This window comes from Carcharodon carcharias, chromosome 19 (assembly GCF_017639515.1).
Source record: "Carcharodon carcharias isolate sCarCar2 chromosome 19, sCarCar2.pri, whole genome shotgun sequence".
NCBI classification, from domain to species: Eukaryota; Metazoa; Chordata; class Chondrichthyes; order Lamniformes; family Lamnidae; genus Carcharodon; species Carcharodon carcharias.
The window spans coordinates 23504696-23524983 of record NC_054485.1 but is presented as its reverse complement, the minus strand read 5'-3'; the positions used below and the strand labels follow the sequence as shown (position 1 = coordinate 23524983).

The following is a 20288-nucleotide window of genomic DNA, read 5'->3' as shown; positions in this document are numbered from 1 at the left end:
GCATTTCTACTTTTATACAAATTTCTCCGTTCTTTTATGTTTACATAACCCAGTCTTTCTATTTAAACTCAACTCTTCAGGACAAAACACTGATAGTACAAAAAGACATCAATTGCTTCATAACAAGCTTACTTTCTCAGAAAAGGACATTCATGGATGGCTAACTGTAAAGAAAGTCTGAGCCTTTTAAATTGGTCATATTTGCACACAAACCCAGTGAAATGTTCTGGAATAATATTTCACCACCTCCATATTATAATTACACAGCAGCATCGGAATGGATTCAAGAAAACAAGTGCTCAGACTTTGACAGCAATTAATGCAGTTTTATTTAAAGATACAGTTGAGGCATGCTTGGACAACTACACGTTAGGACTAAAAATGTAACATATAGCATAAACAGCTGTCACTGAAGAAACAAGGTGAAAACTACATATTTAAAAAAAATTTTAGACTCCATATAGTACCAGCAATGCAAAAAAATGATACAAACAGCTGTAATATTTGAAATGACTAGCAAAGGTAGAACTATATTGTAGTTTTTCTTTTCTCCCCACCCCCACTCCCGCAATCACCCCAATTCAGTGTGTGTTCTTATTCCTGGTTACATGTTTTTAATGCACTGTAAGAGGGTTTTGTTCAATACATTGACTTTAATTTTTCTTTTAAAAACTGTATTTTTGAAAACCCTCATTTCAAAAATGCACAAGGTTAAACAAGTTCTTCGGTTTCTTTGCTTTCTCTGTTCTTTCTCACTTCCTCCAGGTGCTTGTCCTAAATTTTCCGAAAAAATAGTTTTTTTTACATATACTAATACAGCAGAGAATAGTTTCTATACAATTGTGTGTAAATCTGTTAAAATTAGCTTTGGACTGAAAGTGGCATAAAACTTTCTGGATTATGCAGTCACATTAAAGCCAATTAAACTACCCAACATTTGCCTGCAGTTGAAAAGTAATTCATTTTGAAGTGTTTTGTTTGGTTAATGCACTGTATAAATTTTAGCATTATATTTCTCATTCATAAACTAGTTACTACATCATAATTGAGGGGAGAGATTTCAGTGCAGATGCACTCTTCAACCTAGGAAACACTAAAAACTACAGCCAGCAAGATTCAGCACACAATATGCTGAGCTGGCAATTACTTCAGACTTAAAAGCATCTTCAAATGGCTTCAATTATTAATTTATAGGAATGTCATCATTCACACACTGATCAGTGGTGCTGTTGAGAGGATCAACCAAATAAGACAGAAAAGGTACAGAAAAGGGCCAATGTCTGCAGGAAGGGAAACGGAAAAAGAAAAGCACTAAGAACCTTCAAGGTAAGGAAATTCACCTAGAGTTGGGAGGTGGTGGTAATGAGAAATACCTTCTAGGGTTACAGTGGTGAAGTCCAATATACTATGCCACTACATTGCTCAATGATTTCTTACTTTAGAAGCAGCAATTTCTGATCGGCAAGCGGGGATGAGGCCCGCTCGCCAATGCGTAAAATGACACGGGGTGACGTCAGGCGTGCGTCCTGACATCACCCCGCGTCATTTAGATTCTCAGTTTGGCGGGTGCACAGTCGGGTCAGCTGCGCGCCTGACAAACTGTCAGTGGTCACTTTGGGCCTTTAAAAAAGTAATTTACCTAATTAATGGGCCTGCCCATCCAACCCTATGGTTAGCGGGCAGGCGAAGAGCCCAGGCGCCCTTCCGAAAAAGCATGAAAACTCATCCAGGGGCAGGATGCGGTTTCATAACGGATTTAAAATGTTCAGAAAATTTTTAAATAAAAGTAATGGACATGTCCCAGCTCATGTGACAGTGTTACATGAGAGGACATGTCAGGAACATTCTTTTCTGCCTTTAATAATGGCTTCACACTTGAGCCAATCTCCCTCAGGCAGCACTTTGCCTCAGGGAGATGTGCGCGCTCTTTCGCGCGCATCACACTCCCGGCTCAGGGAATCCTCCCCCGCATCTCCTCCTCCCACCCCACCCCTCCCCAGCCCGCACAGGGTGTGCACAGTGCTTCTGGGTGGATGACACGCTGGGCAGGCCTGGCCTGCCCACATAAAATGGCGCCGCGTCCCAAACTGGCGGCGCCGATCGAGAACGCACCCACTCCCGCACAACCTCCCCGATGGGGGGAAAACGCTGCCCTAGGTATAGAGCACTCATTCCTATGCTTGGGAGGAGTGCTTGCTCAGTACAGCTTTATGTTCATAACCCTTAATGCCCCAGTTTCCTATCTCAGCCATGAAGAAACGAGGAGCTTGCCTATTTGTGCTCAGGAGCTAATGGAAATGGAACCCATATACAAAAGGTGCAAAGGGGGTCAATTTGGGTCCCTCCTATGAAAAGCATCTCGTTTCAAAGCAACATGAGCAAATTACTGTAAGCAATTCCCCAAACCTGGGAATAAATAAGAAAGTATCCATCCTCCCTTTTAGAAAATTACAGTATATCAAAAAGAAAGTTGGTTTGTATTTGCATTGTCAACAAGTTAAGTAAGCTAGCGACCAAACTACTTTGGTAAATTGTAGCAATAAGTTTGGCTATATGTGTGCACTCAAACTTGGATTTATTCTTTGTCAGTTTATCAACACATTGAGAATTCAGTAAAATGCAGAGGGGAAAACTAACAAAGCAGAAATTGGGAAACCCTAGAACAAACAATGTTCGATAGGAGATATAGACAAAGATTGAGCTGGGTTTATGTGCTTATGACGAGATTCAGATGTTGGACATTATCAAGTTTGAATACAACCATTATACTTGCTCATATTTCCAGAGCACACTTACTGAGTAACTGAAATTCCCTCCAGTAACTTGCAACTTTAAAAACATACCAGCTGACATTTTCAATCCAACTACATACCAATAAAAATCTTTCTACTGAAATGAATATTTGCAGTCAGCATGAATTAGGGCACTGCTGCCATTTATTCTTGCAATAACAAACTTCCAGTTCAACCATCAAAAAGTTTAAATAATCATCATGTTGCTAGGCATGAGCAAACGTAACACAGCAACACCCAGCTCGTTTATGTTTTGCAGATAAGAGTTCAAATAATTCAAATGCATTTCTTGTCATCTGGGTTTCTTGTCAGAAGTAGGGCAAAATCTGACACTTAGATATTGATATATGACCAAACACATTTCCCACTGATTGATTTTGAGTATACCAAGCAGTACAGCTGTCCTACTCTTTCTGAAAGAAGTCATTGACATGTTTTGCTTCAATGGCTTCAACATATCCCAAATATCTTTTACTTTTGTGAGAAATAGTTCAGTCTGCATTCTACATTTACTTAACATAACAAAAAAATTTCTTAGCATCCAAAACCTGCAATGTAAGTAATTTTTGATCCATTTTCCCAAGCTGAAAGCCAACTTTTTTCACATTTTACAAAATCTGCATCACTTTAGTTGCCTAATGTTGCACCCACTCAAACACTACATTGTTCCTTTGGTATGCTGAGCAATGCTGCATCCAGAATACCTGCATACAGAATTTTACTGCAACAACATTTTATTTTACTTCTTAGAAAGGTGGCATCATATTCCAGATAATAGTTCCAGGATTTCCAGTCATCATCTGCTCTGGTTGATAACCAACTGCAAAACTCTTAAGTAAGGGCACTCAGGTATGACTTACCTTGTCGTTGAAAGACATTAATAGGTTGGAATTTTCCAACAGGCCCCCTCAATGGCTCAGTGGGTAAATGCGCCACATACTGTTGGTCTTTTATGGCTTTGACCACACGGTCCAAGTTGTGATCCATGCTTCTGTTGCCACTCAGAGCCATGGTCTCATATGCTGAAAATGGCAATCATGAACAGAAACAGACTCAGCTTCAATAACCCACCACGGTTCAAAAAGTTGGCAGCACTCATTGTTTAGACTCACATGAAAACTGGCTAGTTGGACATGGTACTGAAGGGCTGCCAGCACCCATAGAACTATGCCCCTGCATCAGTCACAGCCCTAAGGAGAAGTGTAAAAAAATTGGAAATTAAAAGTTCCAGTGGTGACCCTGGGAAATAAGCCATTCTGGATTTCACCTCTATTGAATAAAGGGTGTTAAGGTTAACTTGCCTTTTCACGAAGACGCTCAAGCTTGGCAGCTAACTGAGCTTCACGGTTCTCCTTAATAAGTTCCATCTTGGAGATCAGTCTTTCCTCTGCCATTTTGCTGAATTTGGTATTTTCTTCAATAGCTCTCTGAAGCACTTCCTTTACATGCTCCTGTTTTTCAGCCAACTGCTTCAGAACTTCTGCTTCATGTGACTAGGGAAAGAACAGAGATTAATTGTTCAGCTGAACATTTGAGACCACAAGGCCAGTTCTACATATTCAGAGATGCAAGTCACATCCAGGCACCAAGTATTTTGCAAAGAAAGAAAATGTTTGAATCTCAACAAAAGCCATTATAAACAGGTTGTTCTACACCTCCAGAATTCTTATAGTAGATGAACATTTCGCCACTATATCACAATTAAAAGCAAATCACGTTTAAAGCGATATTAAGCACATGGAAGATTAATAAAGGATAGAAAATACAGGGAATACACAAGTCAGGAAGCAGATAGGTTTACGCTTTGCCCTTCAAACTTCAAAAAGAGTCTCAAAAATATTTGCCTGGTTTCCTCTTTTGGATGCTGTGCCCTTCCAATACTTGTTACAGATTTTAAGCTTTCATTTTCTTCTTACTCCTACTGAATAAATTACATGAAAAAAGGATCTCAGCACATCTACCTACTGTGCTAATTGTTTCTAAATGTTAAAAAAAAAACAGCCTCACAGCCCTTCCACAGACTGCACAGTACTACAAATTAGAAATTTTAAAAAATGCATAAAATTTGTTTAGAACCAGTCCAAAGCAGAGACGAAATGTCTTCTGTACTACCTGCAAAATTCCTACATAATAATTTTAGGAAATCTCGGTTCGATTCCAAACTCAATCTACTATTGTACAAAACACAACAAATACTAGGTTGCTCTGGAAGGTTGGGGTAACATAGCTTTATTCTTCATCTGGCCTTTGGCATTGTTTTTGTTCTCAAGATGAGTTGTTAGTGATATGTAGTGCTTTTCCTGTTTTGATTCTGAGCACTCAAAATCAGAAGTGTAAAGTGTAGGAGTGCTTAATGTGCAATAAAGAAATCATTGCATAGTACTGAGAACGCAGAAAAACAACACCTGCCATTTAGGCATCACTTGTTATTTGATCAAAAGGGCCTTTCAGCCAACACATTTTAAAGTACCATTTAGTTCATATTGTGCTCATATTCTAATTTGAATACCTTTCGTCTGTTCTCTGCAGCTTCCATTTTTTTTTGAAGATCTTCAAGTGACCGATCTTTCTTGGGAGAAAGAGGAAATTCTGGAATTGTTTCAGCTGTGGGGCTCAGAATGATCTCAAAAGCCTGGCCTGAAGAACGCTTGTCTAGTTCTTTTACCCTAATATCTGAAATGAGGTACATTTAAAAAAAATAGCAGCATTAGACCAAGTCCATCCCAATCAACATAGTTGCTAATGCATTCATTGTGCAGGTCAAATAACAAGATTGCTGTCAGGGTTTTCTAATATAAATTACTAAAGTTAATAAAATGTAAGATGATAATACTATATGAATTAAGTGTTAAATTTATAACAAAGTACACTCAATCTCAGGAAAGGTATATTGGCCTTGGAAAGGTTACAGTGCAGATTGACCAGAATGATGCCAATCTTAAAGGGTGGTAGCATAAACTTTGCTTGTATTCCCTTGAGTTTAGAGGGCTGATCTATTTGATAATTAGATCATAAATTAGAGTTAGACCAATCAGGAATGAAATGTCTTTCTTACATGGGGTAATAGAAATTTAGAACCCCTTGCCAAAATGCTAAGTCAATTTACATCCTTCCTCATTATGTGCTAACTGCTTCTCTTACTCTTGTTTTTGCACTCAAATAGACTGTCATTCATTGTTATGCACAAACTGAAAGTGGCAACAGCAAAAAAAACCCAGAACTATTTAGGATAACAATTAGCATTTATATAGCACCTTATGTCTCAAGCATTTCAGGCAAATATAACTATGAATCCATATTTAAGATGAAGTACATCACATTTATTGCAAGTCTAGCATATAGATTAGATATCAGATGGAGAAAACCTCCACAGGTAGTTTATGCTTTTGTTGAATATAGAAGGAATGAATATGATGAATAAAAATATTAACAAAAATTTACAATAGTAGCTGCACTTCCAAGTAATCCACTGTATGTGAAGCACTGTGGGATATCTTGAGAATAAGTTCATAATGTAAACTTGGTGTCAGCATTGTATAAATGAATCACAAATAACAACAGTAGGGAGTGTGAAGGTAATGCTACAAAGCAGTTCTGATGAAAGGTCTATTAACTGTTTCTCTCTCCACCCATGCTGCTTGACCCACTTTGACTTCAAATATTTTCTTCTTTTATTTCAATATTAATTTTCTTCCTGCCTCAAGGACTAATGGATACTTACTAGATATAAGAAAGAATCATAGAATGGTTTCAGATCATTCAGCCCTGCATGGCCATGCCATCTCTCTGCAGCAGTAACTCAGCTGGTCAAATAAACCCAAATTCCAAACATGGACAAAAGAGCTGAACTCAAGAGGTGAGGTGAGAGTGACTGACCGCCCTTTACGTCAAAGTCACATTTGACCGAGTGTGGCATCAATAAGCCTGAGCAAAACTAAAGTCAATGGGAATCAGGGGGAAAACTCTCCACTGGTTGGAGTTATACGTAGCACAAAGGAAGATTGTTGAGCTTGTTGGAGGTCAATCATCTTAATCCCATGACATCGTTGCAGGAGTTCCTTAGGATAATGCCCCAAGCCCAACCATCTTCAACTGCTTCATCAATGACCTTCCCTCCATCTAAGCTCAGAAGGGGGGATGTTCAGATGATTGCCCAATGTTCAGCACCATTTGTGACTCCTCAGATACTGAAGCAGTCTACACCCATATGCAGCAAGACCCAGACAACTTTCAAGCTTGCGCTGGTAAGTGGCAAATAACATTCGCACCAGATAAGTGGCAGGCAATGACATTCAATGGCATTACCATCACTGAATCCCCCAGTACCAACATCTTCAGAGTTACCATTGACCAGAAACAGAACTGGATCAGCTATATAAATACTGAGTACAAGATCAGGTCAGAGGCTGAAAATTCTGCAGCAAGTAACATCTCATGACTCCCCAAACCTGTCCACCATCTACAAGGCACATGTCAGGAAAGTGATGCAATACTTCCACTTGCCTGGATGAGTGCATCTCAAACACATTCAACAAGCTCGGCACCATCCAGGACAAAGCAGCCCACTTGATTGGCACCTCATCCACCATCGATGCACAGTGGCAGCACTGTGTACCATCTACAAGATGCACTGCAGCAACTCACCAAGACTCCTTCAACAGCACCTTTTAAACCCGTGACCTCTACCATCTAGAAGGACAAGGCCAGCAGATGCATGAGAACACCACCACCTGCAAGTTCCTCTCCAAGCCACACGCCATTGTGACTTGGAACTATATCTCTGTTCTTTCACTGTTGTTGGGTCAAAATCCTGGAACTCCCTTTCTAAATGCACTGTGGGTGTACCTACACCACATGGACTGCAGTTCAAGATGGCAGCTCACCACCACCTTCTCATGGCAATTACAAATGGGCAAAAATGCTGGCCTAGTCAGCGATGCCTTGGTTCCGTGAAAGAATTTTAAAAAAAGTTCCACTCACCCCTCCTCCTTTTCCCCACAGCCCTGCAAATGTTTCTCTTCAGCTAATTACCCAATTCGCTACTGAAAGCCTCAATTGAATCTGCCTCCACAGACTCTCAGATAGTACATTCTAGATCCTAACACACTGTATAAAAAAGTTTTTCCTCGTATCACCTCTGGTTCTTTTGCCATTCACTTTAAATTGGTGTCCTCTGGTTCTCTGCCCTTTTGCCAAATGGAAGTTTCTCCCTATCTGCCTTGTCCAGATACCTAAATGATTTTGATTAAATCTCCTCTCTTCGCTTTTCTAAGGTCTACAGCCCCAGCTTCTCCAATCTAGCTACATAACTGAAGTCCCTCATCCCTGGAACTGTCTCATAAATCTCTAATGCCTTCTTATCCTTCCTAAAATCTGGTGCCCAGAATTGGGCACAATACTTCAATTAAGGCTGAACTATAACTTCCTCGCTTTTCTACTCTGTATCTCTGTTTATGAAGCCCTGGATCCTGTGCGCCTTATTAACTGCTTTCTGAACCTGCCCTGCCACCTCCAGAATTTTGTGCATGTAAAATCCCAAGTCTCTCTGTTCTTGCACCCTCTTTAGAATTGTATTCCTTATTTTATATTTCCTCTCATTTTCCTTCCCAAAATGTACCAACTCACTTAACTGCATTAAATTTAATTTGCCATAAGTCCATTCATTCTACCAGCCTATCTATGTCTTTTTGAAATCTATTGCAACCCACCTCACAGTCCAAAATATTTCCAAGTTTCGTGACATCGCAAATTTTTAAACTTGTGACCAGGTCTAGGTAGTTGATACAGCTAGAGAAAAGTAATGGTCCTAATACCAACCCTTAGGGGACCTCACTCTACCTCTCAGCCAACTTTGTATCAATGCCACCAATGCCCCTTTCATCCCAAGAGCTTCAACTTTGCTGACAAGCACATTATCAAACGGCTTTTAGAAATCCATGTACACCACATCAACTACATTACCCTTATTGACCCTTGCTGTTATTTTATCAAAAAACTCAAATCAAATTATTTAATCATGATTTGCCCTTAACAAATTAATACTGGCTTTCCTTAATTAGTCTACATTTGTCCAAGTGAACCAGATCCAGCAATGCCTCCCTCCTCTGGGACCAGAAACATACTGATCTACAAAGTTATCACAAGTACACTTTAGAAACTCATTCCCCCTCTCTGCCCTTTACATTATTGCTATCCCAGTCTGTATTAGGATAATTAAAGTCCCTTGTTATAACTATTTAATCATTTTGTACCTCTAATTTCCTTGCAAATTTGTCCTTCTATATCTTTTCCATGGGTTGTTTATGTTTATTGTTTCTGAGCTCTAACCAAATAGATTCTGTCCTAGACCCCTCTATGATATCCTCTCTCCAGCACTGTAATATTATCCTTAATTAAAACTGCCACCCATCCTCCTCTCTTTCCTGAACACTTCATATATAGGAATATGTAGTATAGGCAGGTATATGGAATTAGCTCACAGATCAGCCATGACCTCACTGAATAGCGCCTCTAGTGGCTTAATGGTCCACTCCTGTTCCTAAAATCCAAACCATTCAAGTAGATATTAACATCAGATTCTCTTTAGCTGGTTTTGTCCAAGATTTAATTATTTTCCCAACTTGTGAAAACATCCTCAAAAGAACTGCACTATAAACTAAGGGAGAATAAAAATAAATCAATGTATGTCTGTCTATATGAAGACAAAGCAAGTAGCTTTCAAACTTGTGATGAAAACATAAAAGCATCAAATGTTCAGAGCAAAAGCTGTTAGAAAGGTATGCAAACATATGTTACCACACCTTGTGTGTAAATGGGAAATTAATTTAGTTTATTTCATTTCTTTCTGCTCTTGTCCTTTTACTCTGAATCCCCCATTAAAGAAAATACAAATAGTCATAGTTAGGCATTCTAATGTCCAGAATTCTGTGCATCCAATCAAGGTTACACTTACCAGTACAAGCCATGTTCAGCGAAAGGGAACAGAAACAAAACTGGACACCTCAGGAAAAGTGTTCAATGTGAAGAACAGACCTGTAAGATGGGTGTGTAATGGCAAAATTTTTAAAAATAGCTAAGTCCAAAACACTTACATTTTAGAAATCTAACAGTTCAAACCAGCATGTTATACTGCTTAAAAAATTCTTCCAAAGCTGAGAAACTGTAGCTTGGTCTAGTTGTAGTACTATGCTAAATTCATTCAACAACATGCATTTTTATAGCAGCTCTAACTTAGTAAACCACCCCAAGGTGCTGAACAAGATAATAAACATCATTTTTTTTTTGACACAGGAGATAGCAGGACAGATGATCAATAGCTTGGTCATTGAAAGGACCATCTTAAAAGGAGGGGTAGAGAGCTCAAAGGAAGGAATTCTAGAACTTAGGGGCAAGACAGCAGAAAGCACAGCTGCTATGGTAGAGTGATTAAATTGGGAAAGTGCAAGTGCCTAGAACTGTACAGCGCAGAGATCTGAAAGGCTCGTAGGACTGGAAAGGTTACAAAGACAAAGAAGGGTGATGCCATGTAGGGATTTGAAAATAAGGGCAAGAATTTTAAAATTGAGGTGTTGTCAGACCAGAAGCCAGTGTAAATCAACAAACACGAGGGTGACAGGTGAATGAGATTTGAAGCAAGTTAAGATAGGGGTGCAGGATTTTGCAAGAGCACATATGTAGACTGGAAGATGGCCAAGAAGGCATTGGAATAATCAAGTCTCAGAGGTAACAAAGGCTTGGATGAGGGTTTTAGCAGATGAGCTGAAGCTAAGTTGATGTTATGGAGTTGGAAGGAGGCAGTTTTGGTGATGGTGTGGATGTGGATGGAATCTCACCTGCAGGTCAAACATAATACTAGGGTTGCAAATAGTCTGGTTCAGCTTCAGATAGTTGCCAAGGAATAGAGTTTGAACCAGGGACCACAGACAATGGCTTCAGTCTTCCCAACATTTAGATGGAGATAATTTACGCTCATCCAATATTGATGTTGGAAAAACTGTATTCTTTTAAATTTATTCTTTCACAGGATGTGGGCATCGCTGGCTAGACCAGTATTTATTGCCCATCCCTAACTGCCTTCAAGAAAGTGATGCTGAGTCATCTACTTGAACCATTGCTGTACACCTGGTGTAGGTTCACCCACAGTACTATTAGGGAGTTCCAGGATTTTGACCCAGTGTGATAAATTAAAGGCATTGGAGGGGTCAAGAGAGGATACAATGAGATAAAGCTGAGTGCCATAAGTATGCACATGGAACCTCATGTGTTTTCAAATGTATCAAGGGGTAAAATGTAGATGAGAAATTAAAACCGGGCCAAAGAGCTAAATAGGGTTATAGACAGGTGAAGTGAATGAAGGAGGACATAGCAGATGAAATACAATGCCAGGAAGTGTGAAGTTACCCACTTTGGTAGAAGGAAAATAAAAAGCAGATTTTTTTTTTCTTTAAATGCAGAGACCGGAAAATGCTGACATTCAGCGGGACCTGATTATCCTTGAACATGTATCAATAAAATTAACATACAGGTACAATTTGGAAAGCAAAATGTATGTTAGCCTTGATTATGAAAGGTTTGAAATATAATAGCAAAGCCTTATTGAATTGTTTAGGGCCTTGGTAAGACAACACCTGGAATACTGTGTACATTTTTAGTCTCCATACCTAAGTAAGGATATACTTGTCTTAGAGGGAGCACAATGAAGGTTCACTAGATTGATGGGAATGTCCTATGAAGAGATACTGAGTAGAGTCCACCTCTATTCTATGGAATTTAGAAAAATGAAAGGTAATCTCATTTAACATAAATGACTGGCTTTATAGGGTAGATGCAGCCCCTGGTTGGGGTGTCTAGAATTAGAGGTCAGTCATTTTAGAACTGAGATTTCTCCACTTGAAAGGTTATGAATCTTTGAAATTCTCTCTGTCAGAGGACAATGGATGCTATATCATTGAATATATTGAAAATTTATAAATAGATTTTTGGATACCAAAGGATTTAAGGGATATGGGATAGTGCAACAAGGTGGATTTGAGGTAGATCTGTCATGATCTTACTGAATGTCGAGCAGGCTTCTATTTCTTAAGTTCTTAGATCTTCAAGGTAGTCCAGAGGTTAACAGTGCAGGAGTGAGAAAAGAAATCATTGGAGGTGATTCCCTGGCTATGACTCAAATGATAAGAAATCAGCAAGTAATAGAAAAATATCCCTAAGATTATATCACAAACAATGGATGGCAACCTTTAATTTCAACCATTCTCCTTTCTAGCTTCTGTATTACGGAAGAAAATTTGAATAAAATTAAAAGCAAAATTTGCATGGTTTGTATAGTTAGTTTTTAAACACAATCTTTGTGATAGTGAACAGAAACTGATATAATTCAAAAATTATAATTTTGTCAACTACAGTAATGCTGTAATCTGGGGCTCCTGTGTTTTTGCTTCTCCTGCACCTACCATAATGAATCTTGTTTTTTCCTCTATATCTTAATGGCCACTGATCATTCCCAAACAGAAAGTGGGTTTCTCTCCTCCCACCACCACCAAACCGCCACCCCCGCCACCCACCCCACAGCCCCCACGCCCCAGTGATTACTAGAATGGGTTCACAACCCATTCAACATTTATAGTTTTAAAAATAGTCAATTTAAAACGTTGAGTGGTCACACGTAGTAACGAGATGATAACTATTCATGTTTGTGAAGCAGACCTCAACCCATTGGTACTTTATCACTCTCATATTAGTCAACTAGCTAAGATACATAATGCTGCCATAACATTTCTTTCAAGCTGCTTTCCAAATTTACCTTCTACCACTAACATATACAACCAGTACAGATATATTTATAAAATTAGTACCACATATTTTAAGACAGCCAGGCTTCTTTGAGAAGAAAAAAAAGTGAATGAATAGAATCTCTAGTAACCAATAATTATTTCTGAAGAACTCACAAGATACCAAGCCAAATCTTGTGTATGAACGAGACAGCCATCACTAAGTGCAGAATAGCAAACAACTTGCAGGCTTTACCAAGCTTCACAACCAGGCAGTTGCACAACTGACTGAGGCATCCTATTAATTTGGTCACAAATGAAAGCAAATTTTCAATTGGAAAAAGACAACAAAAGCATGAAACTGCTTTGTAACAGCACCTCTTACGGAAATGTTTATTCATATTGCTTTATCGTGTTGAAGTGTCTCAAGGTGCTTGTGATACCATAAGGATAAAAACAGATAGAAAAATAGAGAAAAAGGGTCTTGGCTTGAAACAACAACCTACCCCTGCTCAACAAAACAGAAAATGTAAACACGTAGCAAAGCTGAAATGTAAATTTGTCCTTTTCTGTCTCTACAAATGCTGCCCGAGCTGGAAAAAGAATTTGTCTTTTCCCCTCTGCAAACGTTATCTGATTTGCAACATGCCTCCAGCTTTTACTGGTTTTTTTCCAGATGGAATCAGAATGTAGAGCACAAGAGGACCGACCCCATTTGGTTCATCGAATCTAAATCTGCTTTTTTAAAGAGCTTTTTCCCATATCCCTGCAATGTTTTCACTCTTAAAGGCTACAATTGAATGTTTCCACCACCCTATCAGGCAGTGAATTCCAAATCCTAACCACTTATTGTGTAAAAAAGAAGTTTTTCTTCATATTGCCTCTGCTTCTTGTCAATCATCTTAAATCTGTGTTCTCTGGTCGTTGACCCTTCAGCCAATGGAAACAGTTTATTTATTCCATCTAAACCTTTTATAATTTTATTATATTAGATCTCTGTTTAGCCTTCTCCTCTCTAAGGAAAACACCTCCAAGCTTCACCAGTCTACCAAAATAACTTAAATCCCTCATCTCTGGATCCATTCTAATAAATAACTTATGAGCCCTCTCCAAAGCCTTCACCTAAAGTGTGGTGCTCAAAATTGGACTCAATACTCCAACTGGGGTCCAAATTAGTGTTTTATAATGGATATACTTCCTGGCTTTTGTATGGTTCTGTTTATAAAGCCCAGGATTCCATATGCTTTATTAACTGTATTTTTTAAACCTGCCCTAACAGCTTCAAAGAGTTGAGCGTGAGCATACCCACATCTCTCCCTTCTTGCACCCCTTTTAAAACAGTATGTACCAAAATAGTATTTATTTTCTTATATCATTTTTCGATTAAAGCATATCACTTCACACTTTTTTGCATAGAAATTTCATGTTATGAGTCCACCCTTTCTACTAGTCTAAGCCCTCTTGACATCGATTACTATCTTCATGCCATGGGCTTTAATTTTTGCTAACAAGCCTAACATGTGGTATTTTATCAACATGCTTATGGAAGTGCATATGCACAAATATATCATCCACTCTCAGAGTTACAGTATTTGCAGTTTTTGTTTAAATCATCTTTTCTCTTTTAGGTGTGAATATTTTTGCTGAAAGTGTTAAGAGGGAGGGAGCATAACCAAATATTTCAGTTTATAGTCATCCAAGTTTAAAAAAAATTGACCCACAAGAAGAAGTGGAGATGGGTTAAATGAACATTGAAAAAAACATGTAGCCAACAGTAAGTAGAGGAGGATTGACGCTGTTCTCTGTAGCAAAGAGCAAGAGTCCAGAAGGCCATGTTGTCTACCCGGTGCCAGAGTTCGGGTCATTTGCTCAGAGCTGTAGAGCAACTTGCAATGGGAGGGTGAGGATCCAGTTGTCTTGGTCTACGTAGGTACCAACAACATGGGTAGTACTAGGAAAGAGGTTCTGCATAGAGAGTATGAGGAGCTAGGCACTAAATTGAAAAGCAGAACCTCAAAGGTAATAATCTCGTGGTTTTTAACTGAGACACAATGAAAATTGTCATAGGGCAAATAAAATTACATATATTAAGGCTGGTATGGGAGAAATGGGTTCCACTTCATGGGACACTGGTACCAGTATTGGGGAAAGCGGGATCTGTACTGTTGGGATGGTTTACACCTGAGCCGTGCTGGGGCTGGTATTCCAACAAGCAGCATAACTAGGGAAATACAGAGGGCTTTAAACTAATTAGTGAGGGCAAGGGATCAATTTTGGGGAAATGTGGTAAACCAAAGAGTAGAGACAAGGCAAGAGAGAAAGGTATTAATATGGGAAATGATAAACAGAATGTGACAGCAAGGGATAGAGAATACAAATCTAAGAGTAAAACAGCAAAGCAAGAGGTTACAAAAATAATAAAAGGACAAAACTAAAGGCTCTGTATATAAATGCGCTTGGTATTCAAAACAAAAGAGATGAACTGATAGCACAAATAGAAATAAATAAGTAGAATTTGATAAGTATTACAGAGACATGGCTGCAGGTTCACATAGATTGGGACCTGAATATTGAAGGGTACATGACATTTAGAAAGGATAGGAAGCTATGAAAAAGTGGAGGGGTGGCTCTGCTAATTAATGATGGTATTAGCACATTAGAGACCCAAGTTCAGGAAATCAGTATGTAGAAGCAGTGGGTTGAGATGAGAAATGATAATGGCAAGAAGTCAGGCACTAATTGTAACTACATGGTAAAACAGAGTATAAAGGAAGAGATAGTGGGAAGTCGTCAGAAAGGTACAGCAATAATCATGGGGGATTTTAATTTAAATATAGCCTGGAAAAAACAGAAGGGCAAAGGTAGCCTAAATGAGGAGTTTATATAATGTTTTCGGGATAGTTTCCTAGAACAGCACATTCTGGAGCCAACCAGACAGCAGGCTATACTAGACCTGGTTTTGTACAACACAATAGGATTAATTGATATCCTCATAGTGAAGGTGCCCTAAGTAGCAGCGATCATATGATTGAATTTTACATTCAGTTTGAGGGAGAGAAAAATGTGTCCAAGACTAGTATTTTAAACTGAAATAAGGGCAATTATGTGGGAACAAAAACAGAGCTAGCTAAAATGAATTGGCAAATGAAGTTAAGAGATAGGTCTATAGAGATGCAGTGGATGACATTTAAAGGGATATTTCAGAATAGACGCATTCCAATGAGAAAGAAAAATTCCAAGGGGAGGACCCACCATCCCTGGTTAATTAAAAAAATTAAAGACAGTATCGAACTTGAAGAAAAAGCATACATAGCGCAAAGATGGGTGGCAGGTCAGAGGATTGGACAGAACATAAAGAACAACAAAGAAGGACAAAAAGATTAATAAGGAGGGAAGAATTAGAGTACAAGAGAAAGCTAGCTAGAAATATAAAGACGGATAGTAGGTGCTTCTATAGATACTTAAATAAAAGAAGAGTTAACAAAGTGAGCATTGGTCCTACAGAAAGTGAATCTGGGGAATTAATAATGGAAAATATGGAGATGGCAGATGAATTGAACAGGTAATTTGCATCCATCATCACTATAGAGGATACAAGTAACATTCCGGAACTAGCTGTAAATCAGGAATTGGAAGGGAGGGAGGAACTTAGGAAAATTACAACCACCAGGGAATTGATGCTTACCAAATTTTTGGAGCTGCGGGGTGACAAAGCCCCAGGTCCTGATGGACTTCATCCTGGGGTCCTAAAAGTGGCTAGTGAAACAGTTGATGCATTGTTTTTCATTTTCCAAAATTCCCTAGATTCAGGGAAGGCTCCATTAGATTGGAAAATAGCTAAAGTATTCAAAAAGGGAGGGGGACAGAAAGCAGGAAATTGCAATTCAGTTAGCTTACATATGTCATAGGGAAAATGTTGGAAGCCATTACTAAAGATGTTATGGCAGGGCATTTGGAAAAATTCAAGGCAATCAGGCAGAGTCAACATGGCTTTGTGAAAGGGAAAGCATGTCTAACCAACTTTGAAGGAGTCACACGTGCTGTGGATAAAAGGGAACCAGTGGTTGTACTGTACTTAGATTTCTAGAAGGCATTTGATAAGGTGCCACATCAAAGGTTATTGCGAAAAAATAAAAGCTCATGGTGTAGGGGATAACATATTGGCATGGATAGAAGATTGTTTATCTAACAGGAAACAGAGGGTAGCCATAAATGGGTCTTTTTCTGGTTGGCAGGATGTAACAAGTAGTATGCCACAGAGATCAGTGCTGGGGCCTCAACTTTTCACAATTTATATAAAATTACTATGACGAAGGGACAGAAGGTATGATTGCTAAACTTGCTTATGATACAAAGATAGGTAGAAAAGTAAATTGTGAAGAGGACATACGGAGGCTACGAAGTGACATAGATAAGTTAAGCGAGTGGGCAAAGATCTGGCAAATCGACCATAATGTAGGAAAATGTGAAATTGTCCATTTTGGCAGGAAGAATAAAAAGAAAGCATATTATTTAGATGGTGAGAGATTGCAGAGCTCCAAGATGCAGAGCGATTCGGGGTCATGAATCACAAAAGGCCAATAAGTAGGTACATTACAGCAAGTAATTAGGAAAGCTAATACAATGTTGTTTATTATGAGGGGAATTGAACATAAAAGTAGGGAGGCTATGCTTCAGTTATATAGGGCATTGGTGAGACCATATCTGGAGTACTGTGTACAGTATTGGTCTCCTTATTTAAGGAAGGATATAAATGCATTAGAAGCAGTTCAGAGAAGGTTTACTAAACTAATACCTGGAATGGATGGGTTGTCTCATGGGGATAGATTGGACAAGCTTATATCCGCTTGAGTTTAGAAGAGTAAGGGGTGACCTGATTGAAACATTCAAGATCCTGAAGGGTCTTGACAGGGTGGATGTGGAGAGGATGTTTCCTCTTGTGGGAGAATCTAGAACTAGGGGGTCACTGTTTAAAAATAAGGGGTCGCCCATTTAATACAGAGATGAGAAGAAATTTTTTCTCAGAGGGTAGTGAGTCTTTGGAACACTCTCAAAAGGCAGTGGAAGCAGAGTCTTTTGCATATTTTTAAGGAAAAGGTAGACAGATTCTTGATAAATAAGGGGGTGACGGGTTATTGGGGGGGATTGGTGGGAGGTTAGTCAGATCGGCCATGATCTTATTGAATGGCAGAGCAGGCTCGAAGGCTGAGTGGCCTACTCCTAATTCATATGTCCACCCACTTCAAGCCTAGCCTCATTTTTCAAACAAGCCACAGCGTATTGTATAGACCGTTATCTGTCATTCCAGTATTTGGAGAGATAGGCAACAAGGCCACGTTCTAGAGGAGCACTATTTTAAAAGTGCATATTCTTGATCACTGGGAAAAGAGAACAATTAAAAGGTTACATTCAATTATGATTAATTAAGACAAACACATCACATTACAGCATTTGGCAAATGTGCGTTTGAGTAACATTTCAAACAGCAGAAAAATAGTAGTCTATTGGAAAACAAACTTTCCACTTTTAGAAATATGTTTTAAATAAAAGGAAAAAGCAAAGTTACAGTACAATATTTCCATAATGTAGCCTTTGATATTGTACAGTGAGGGTCTAGCAGCAAATACTATATTAAATTCAAGTTCATAGTAGTTAACCCTTTCACAAAAGATACATTTCAATATAACTTAAAAACTTTAGCAAGGCTCCTCGCAAAGGGAAGTTGCTTCAACACAAGCTCATTCAAGTTTGATCCACATTTACCAAAGTAGAACAGCCAGTCAAATTATTGCAATGAAAAAGGCCAACTTCTAAAAAGAAACAGGTTACTAGTTATTCCCAGGCAGTACAATATCCCTTAAAAATACCACAAACTTGGCAATTGTACCAACCCATTCCAAAAAGTTTTGGATTTGTCCTTACAACTTATTTGCCAATACTCTCCAGTCCTGGAAGTACTGACAGGTACCAGCTGCCCTCACCTAAGCAGCCATCATGTGACGCACCCCAGATGGAACTGCCAACTATTCAACTGTAGGAAGCATCACAACTGCCCCCCCCCCCCCACCCCAATTCCAACTCTTTCTCGAGAGAGGGTGGGGTTAACTGAACAACAACCAAGAATGGGAAGCCAATGCTAGCCCAGGCCACTTAAAATGAATCCAACTGAGGTAAGATTTCAGACGATTGGGGACGGACCTTGGAACGGGCACACCAGTTTTCCACCATGTTTTCTCACACCAGTTGTTGTTGTTGGCCTTTTAAAACACGAGGCAGTTGCCAAACAAAGAAAACTGCGGGGGAGGGGATGGTGGTGTGGTCGGTCCCCTCCCCAACAAACATCGAGCATGAATAACTCTCGCGTCTGTCTGTAGAGTAAGGACTATCAGAGCCGCATCAAAACATATGCTTCCTTTACCTCAGCCCAACAGCTACTGCCTCCTCCCCCCGAGATCGCGCGCCACGCCAGCCGGCCCCGCCCCTTTACATTCAAATATGCCTCGGGGCCAACGGCTAACGGTCAACACCCAACGGCCAGAAGGTTATTTTTTTTTTAAAAACTTTAAAATGTTTTTGAAGTTAAGTCAACGTTCTATTTTAACGTGTTTATTCAATGTCCCAATTGTTTTAAGATAACATTATTTAAAGTCAAACCACTATGCTTGGCACTTTTGGGTTCCCATTGGGGCGGGTCAGGCGCTTTTGAGGCAACCTGACCTTTTTCTTTATTTCCGCACCCCCCCCCCCCCCCCCCCCTTACAAAAAGCACAGCATCAATGAAGTGTAAACAACGCTCCCCGCCCACAAATTTGGCATAAAAACAGAGCAACATTGAATCACATAGGCAGCAAACAAGAGGGGTTGAAGGTGTGTCTCAGTTCCTGGATCACCCGTGGTGTTGCTGACGGTAAGTGGGATGTAATGGCGAACTTCACACCACGTATATGATGCATATTGTTCAGCCGACAGGAACCCTCACCCGCTCCATTTTAAGGCCACGTTATAAATAGGCACATCGAAAGGACGGCTAGCAGGCATTTGTTTTGGTACAGATTGACAATTCATAACCTAGTCAACCAGCAACATTGATGATGCCACAATGGGAGGTATCTATAATTTTGGACCTGTTGTTCTTCACTAGGAATTTTCCTAGTTATGCCTGTGTTTGCTGTAATTGGTCATCACTATGATCAGTTAACAACTGCATTGTTGTATTATGCAACTACTGGAATGATGCATGGCAAACTCATTGCGATCCAATTTCCCCCCCTCCCCCCCCATATAGCAGGTAAATTGAGGGCTCTTAAATGAAAGCAAATTTATATGAAATGGTTGTCTTCCTTTGTCTATAAACTTTTTTGGTCTGGTCAAATGGCAGACATTTTAAACTTATCAGTAGAACATCTGTGGCATTGCTAAGTGAGCCTGAGGATGTATTCTTAATCAAGGACACTAACCAGAAAGTGATTGTTACATTAAATGACATTAGATATGTGCTATATACAAAACTTAGTTACATTAATAACACTAAGGAAGAAAACTTAATTATTAAATTGGTGATGCAGGAAGGACCACCACAATAGAAGGATGCATGAATTTTGGACAGAGCGGTGTGATGACCATTTTTCTTCTATATTTTCCTGCAGGAAGCAAATCATTTTGACCTCAGATGTCCCAAAGAATTAATTTTCAAACAGAGCCACAGCTGTCAAGGGAAAAAAAGTCT

The 20288-nt window shown here is 39.3% G+C and overlaps 1 protein-coding gene across 5 annotated transcripts; it reads right to left on the bottom strand.

Annotated features, from left to right (window-relative positions):
• Positions 1–313: 313 nt before the first annotated feature.
• LOC121291563 (stathmin-like) lies at positions 314–18992 on the bottom strand. Of its 5 annotated transcripts, XR_005946029.1 has the most exons (7): positions 18761–18992; positions 9745–9824; positions 5302–5465; positions 4094–4285; positions 3905–3982; positions 3653–3814; positions 314–774 (listed from the first exon to the last, which is right to left on the bottom strand). XR_005946029.1 is itself a non-coding variant. In XM_041212928.1 (5 exons), the coding sequence occupies exons 2-5, from the start codon at positions 9755–9757 to the stop codon at positions 712–714; spliced, it is 432 nt and encodes a 143-aa protein (XP_041068862.1). In that variant the 5' UTR covers positions 9758–9824; positions 18761–18992; the 3' UTR covers positions 314–711. The 5 variants fall into 5 exon arrangements, 3 of the variants coding, with proteins under 3 accessions (XP_041068862.1, XP_041068863.1, XP_041068860.1); XR_005946028.1 differs by having other exon boundaries at positions 3653–3982; XM_041212928.1 differs by lacking the exons at positions 3653–3814; positions 3905–3982.
• Between the last annotated feature and the right edge of the window lie 1296 nt (positions 18993–20288).

What these genes read in the sequence shown, in the direction of transcription:
- LOC121291563 (XM_041212926.1), bottom strand. Translation starts at nt 5,481, where the DNA reads ATGTACCTCATTTCAGATATTAGGGTAAAAGAACTAGACAAGCGTTCT. An exon ending in CTGCAGAGAACAGACGAAAG is followed by an intron (nt 4,286 to 5,301) that starts GTATTCAAATTA and finishes TTCTTTCCCTAG; the next exon opens with TCACATGAAGCAGAAGTTCT. An exon ending in TTGAGCGTCTTCGTGAAAAG is followed by an intron (nt 775 to 4,093) that starts GCAAGTTAACCT and finishes CGGAAAATTTAG; the next exon opens with GACAAGCACCTGGAGGAAGT.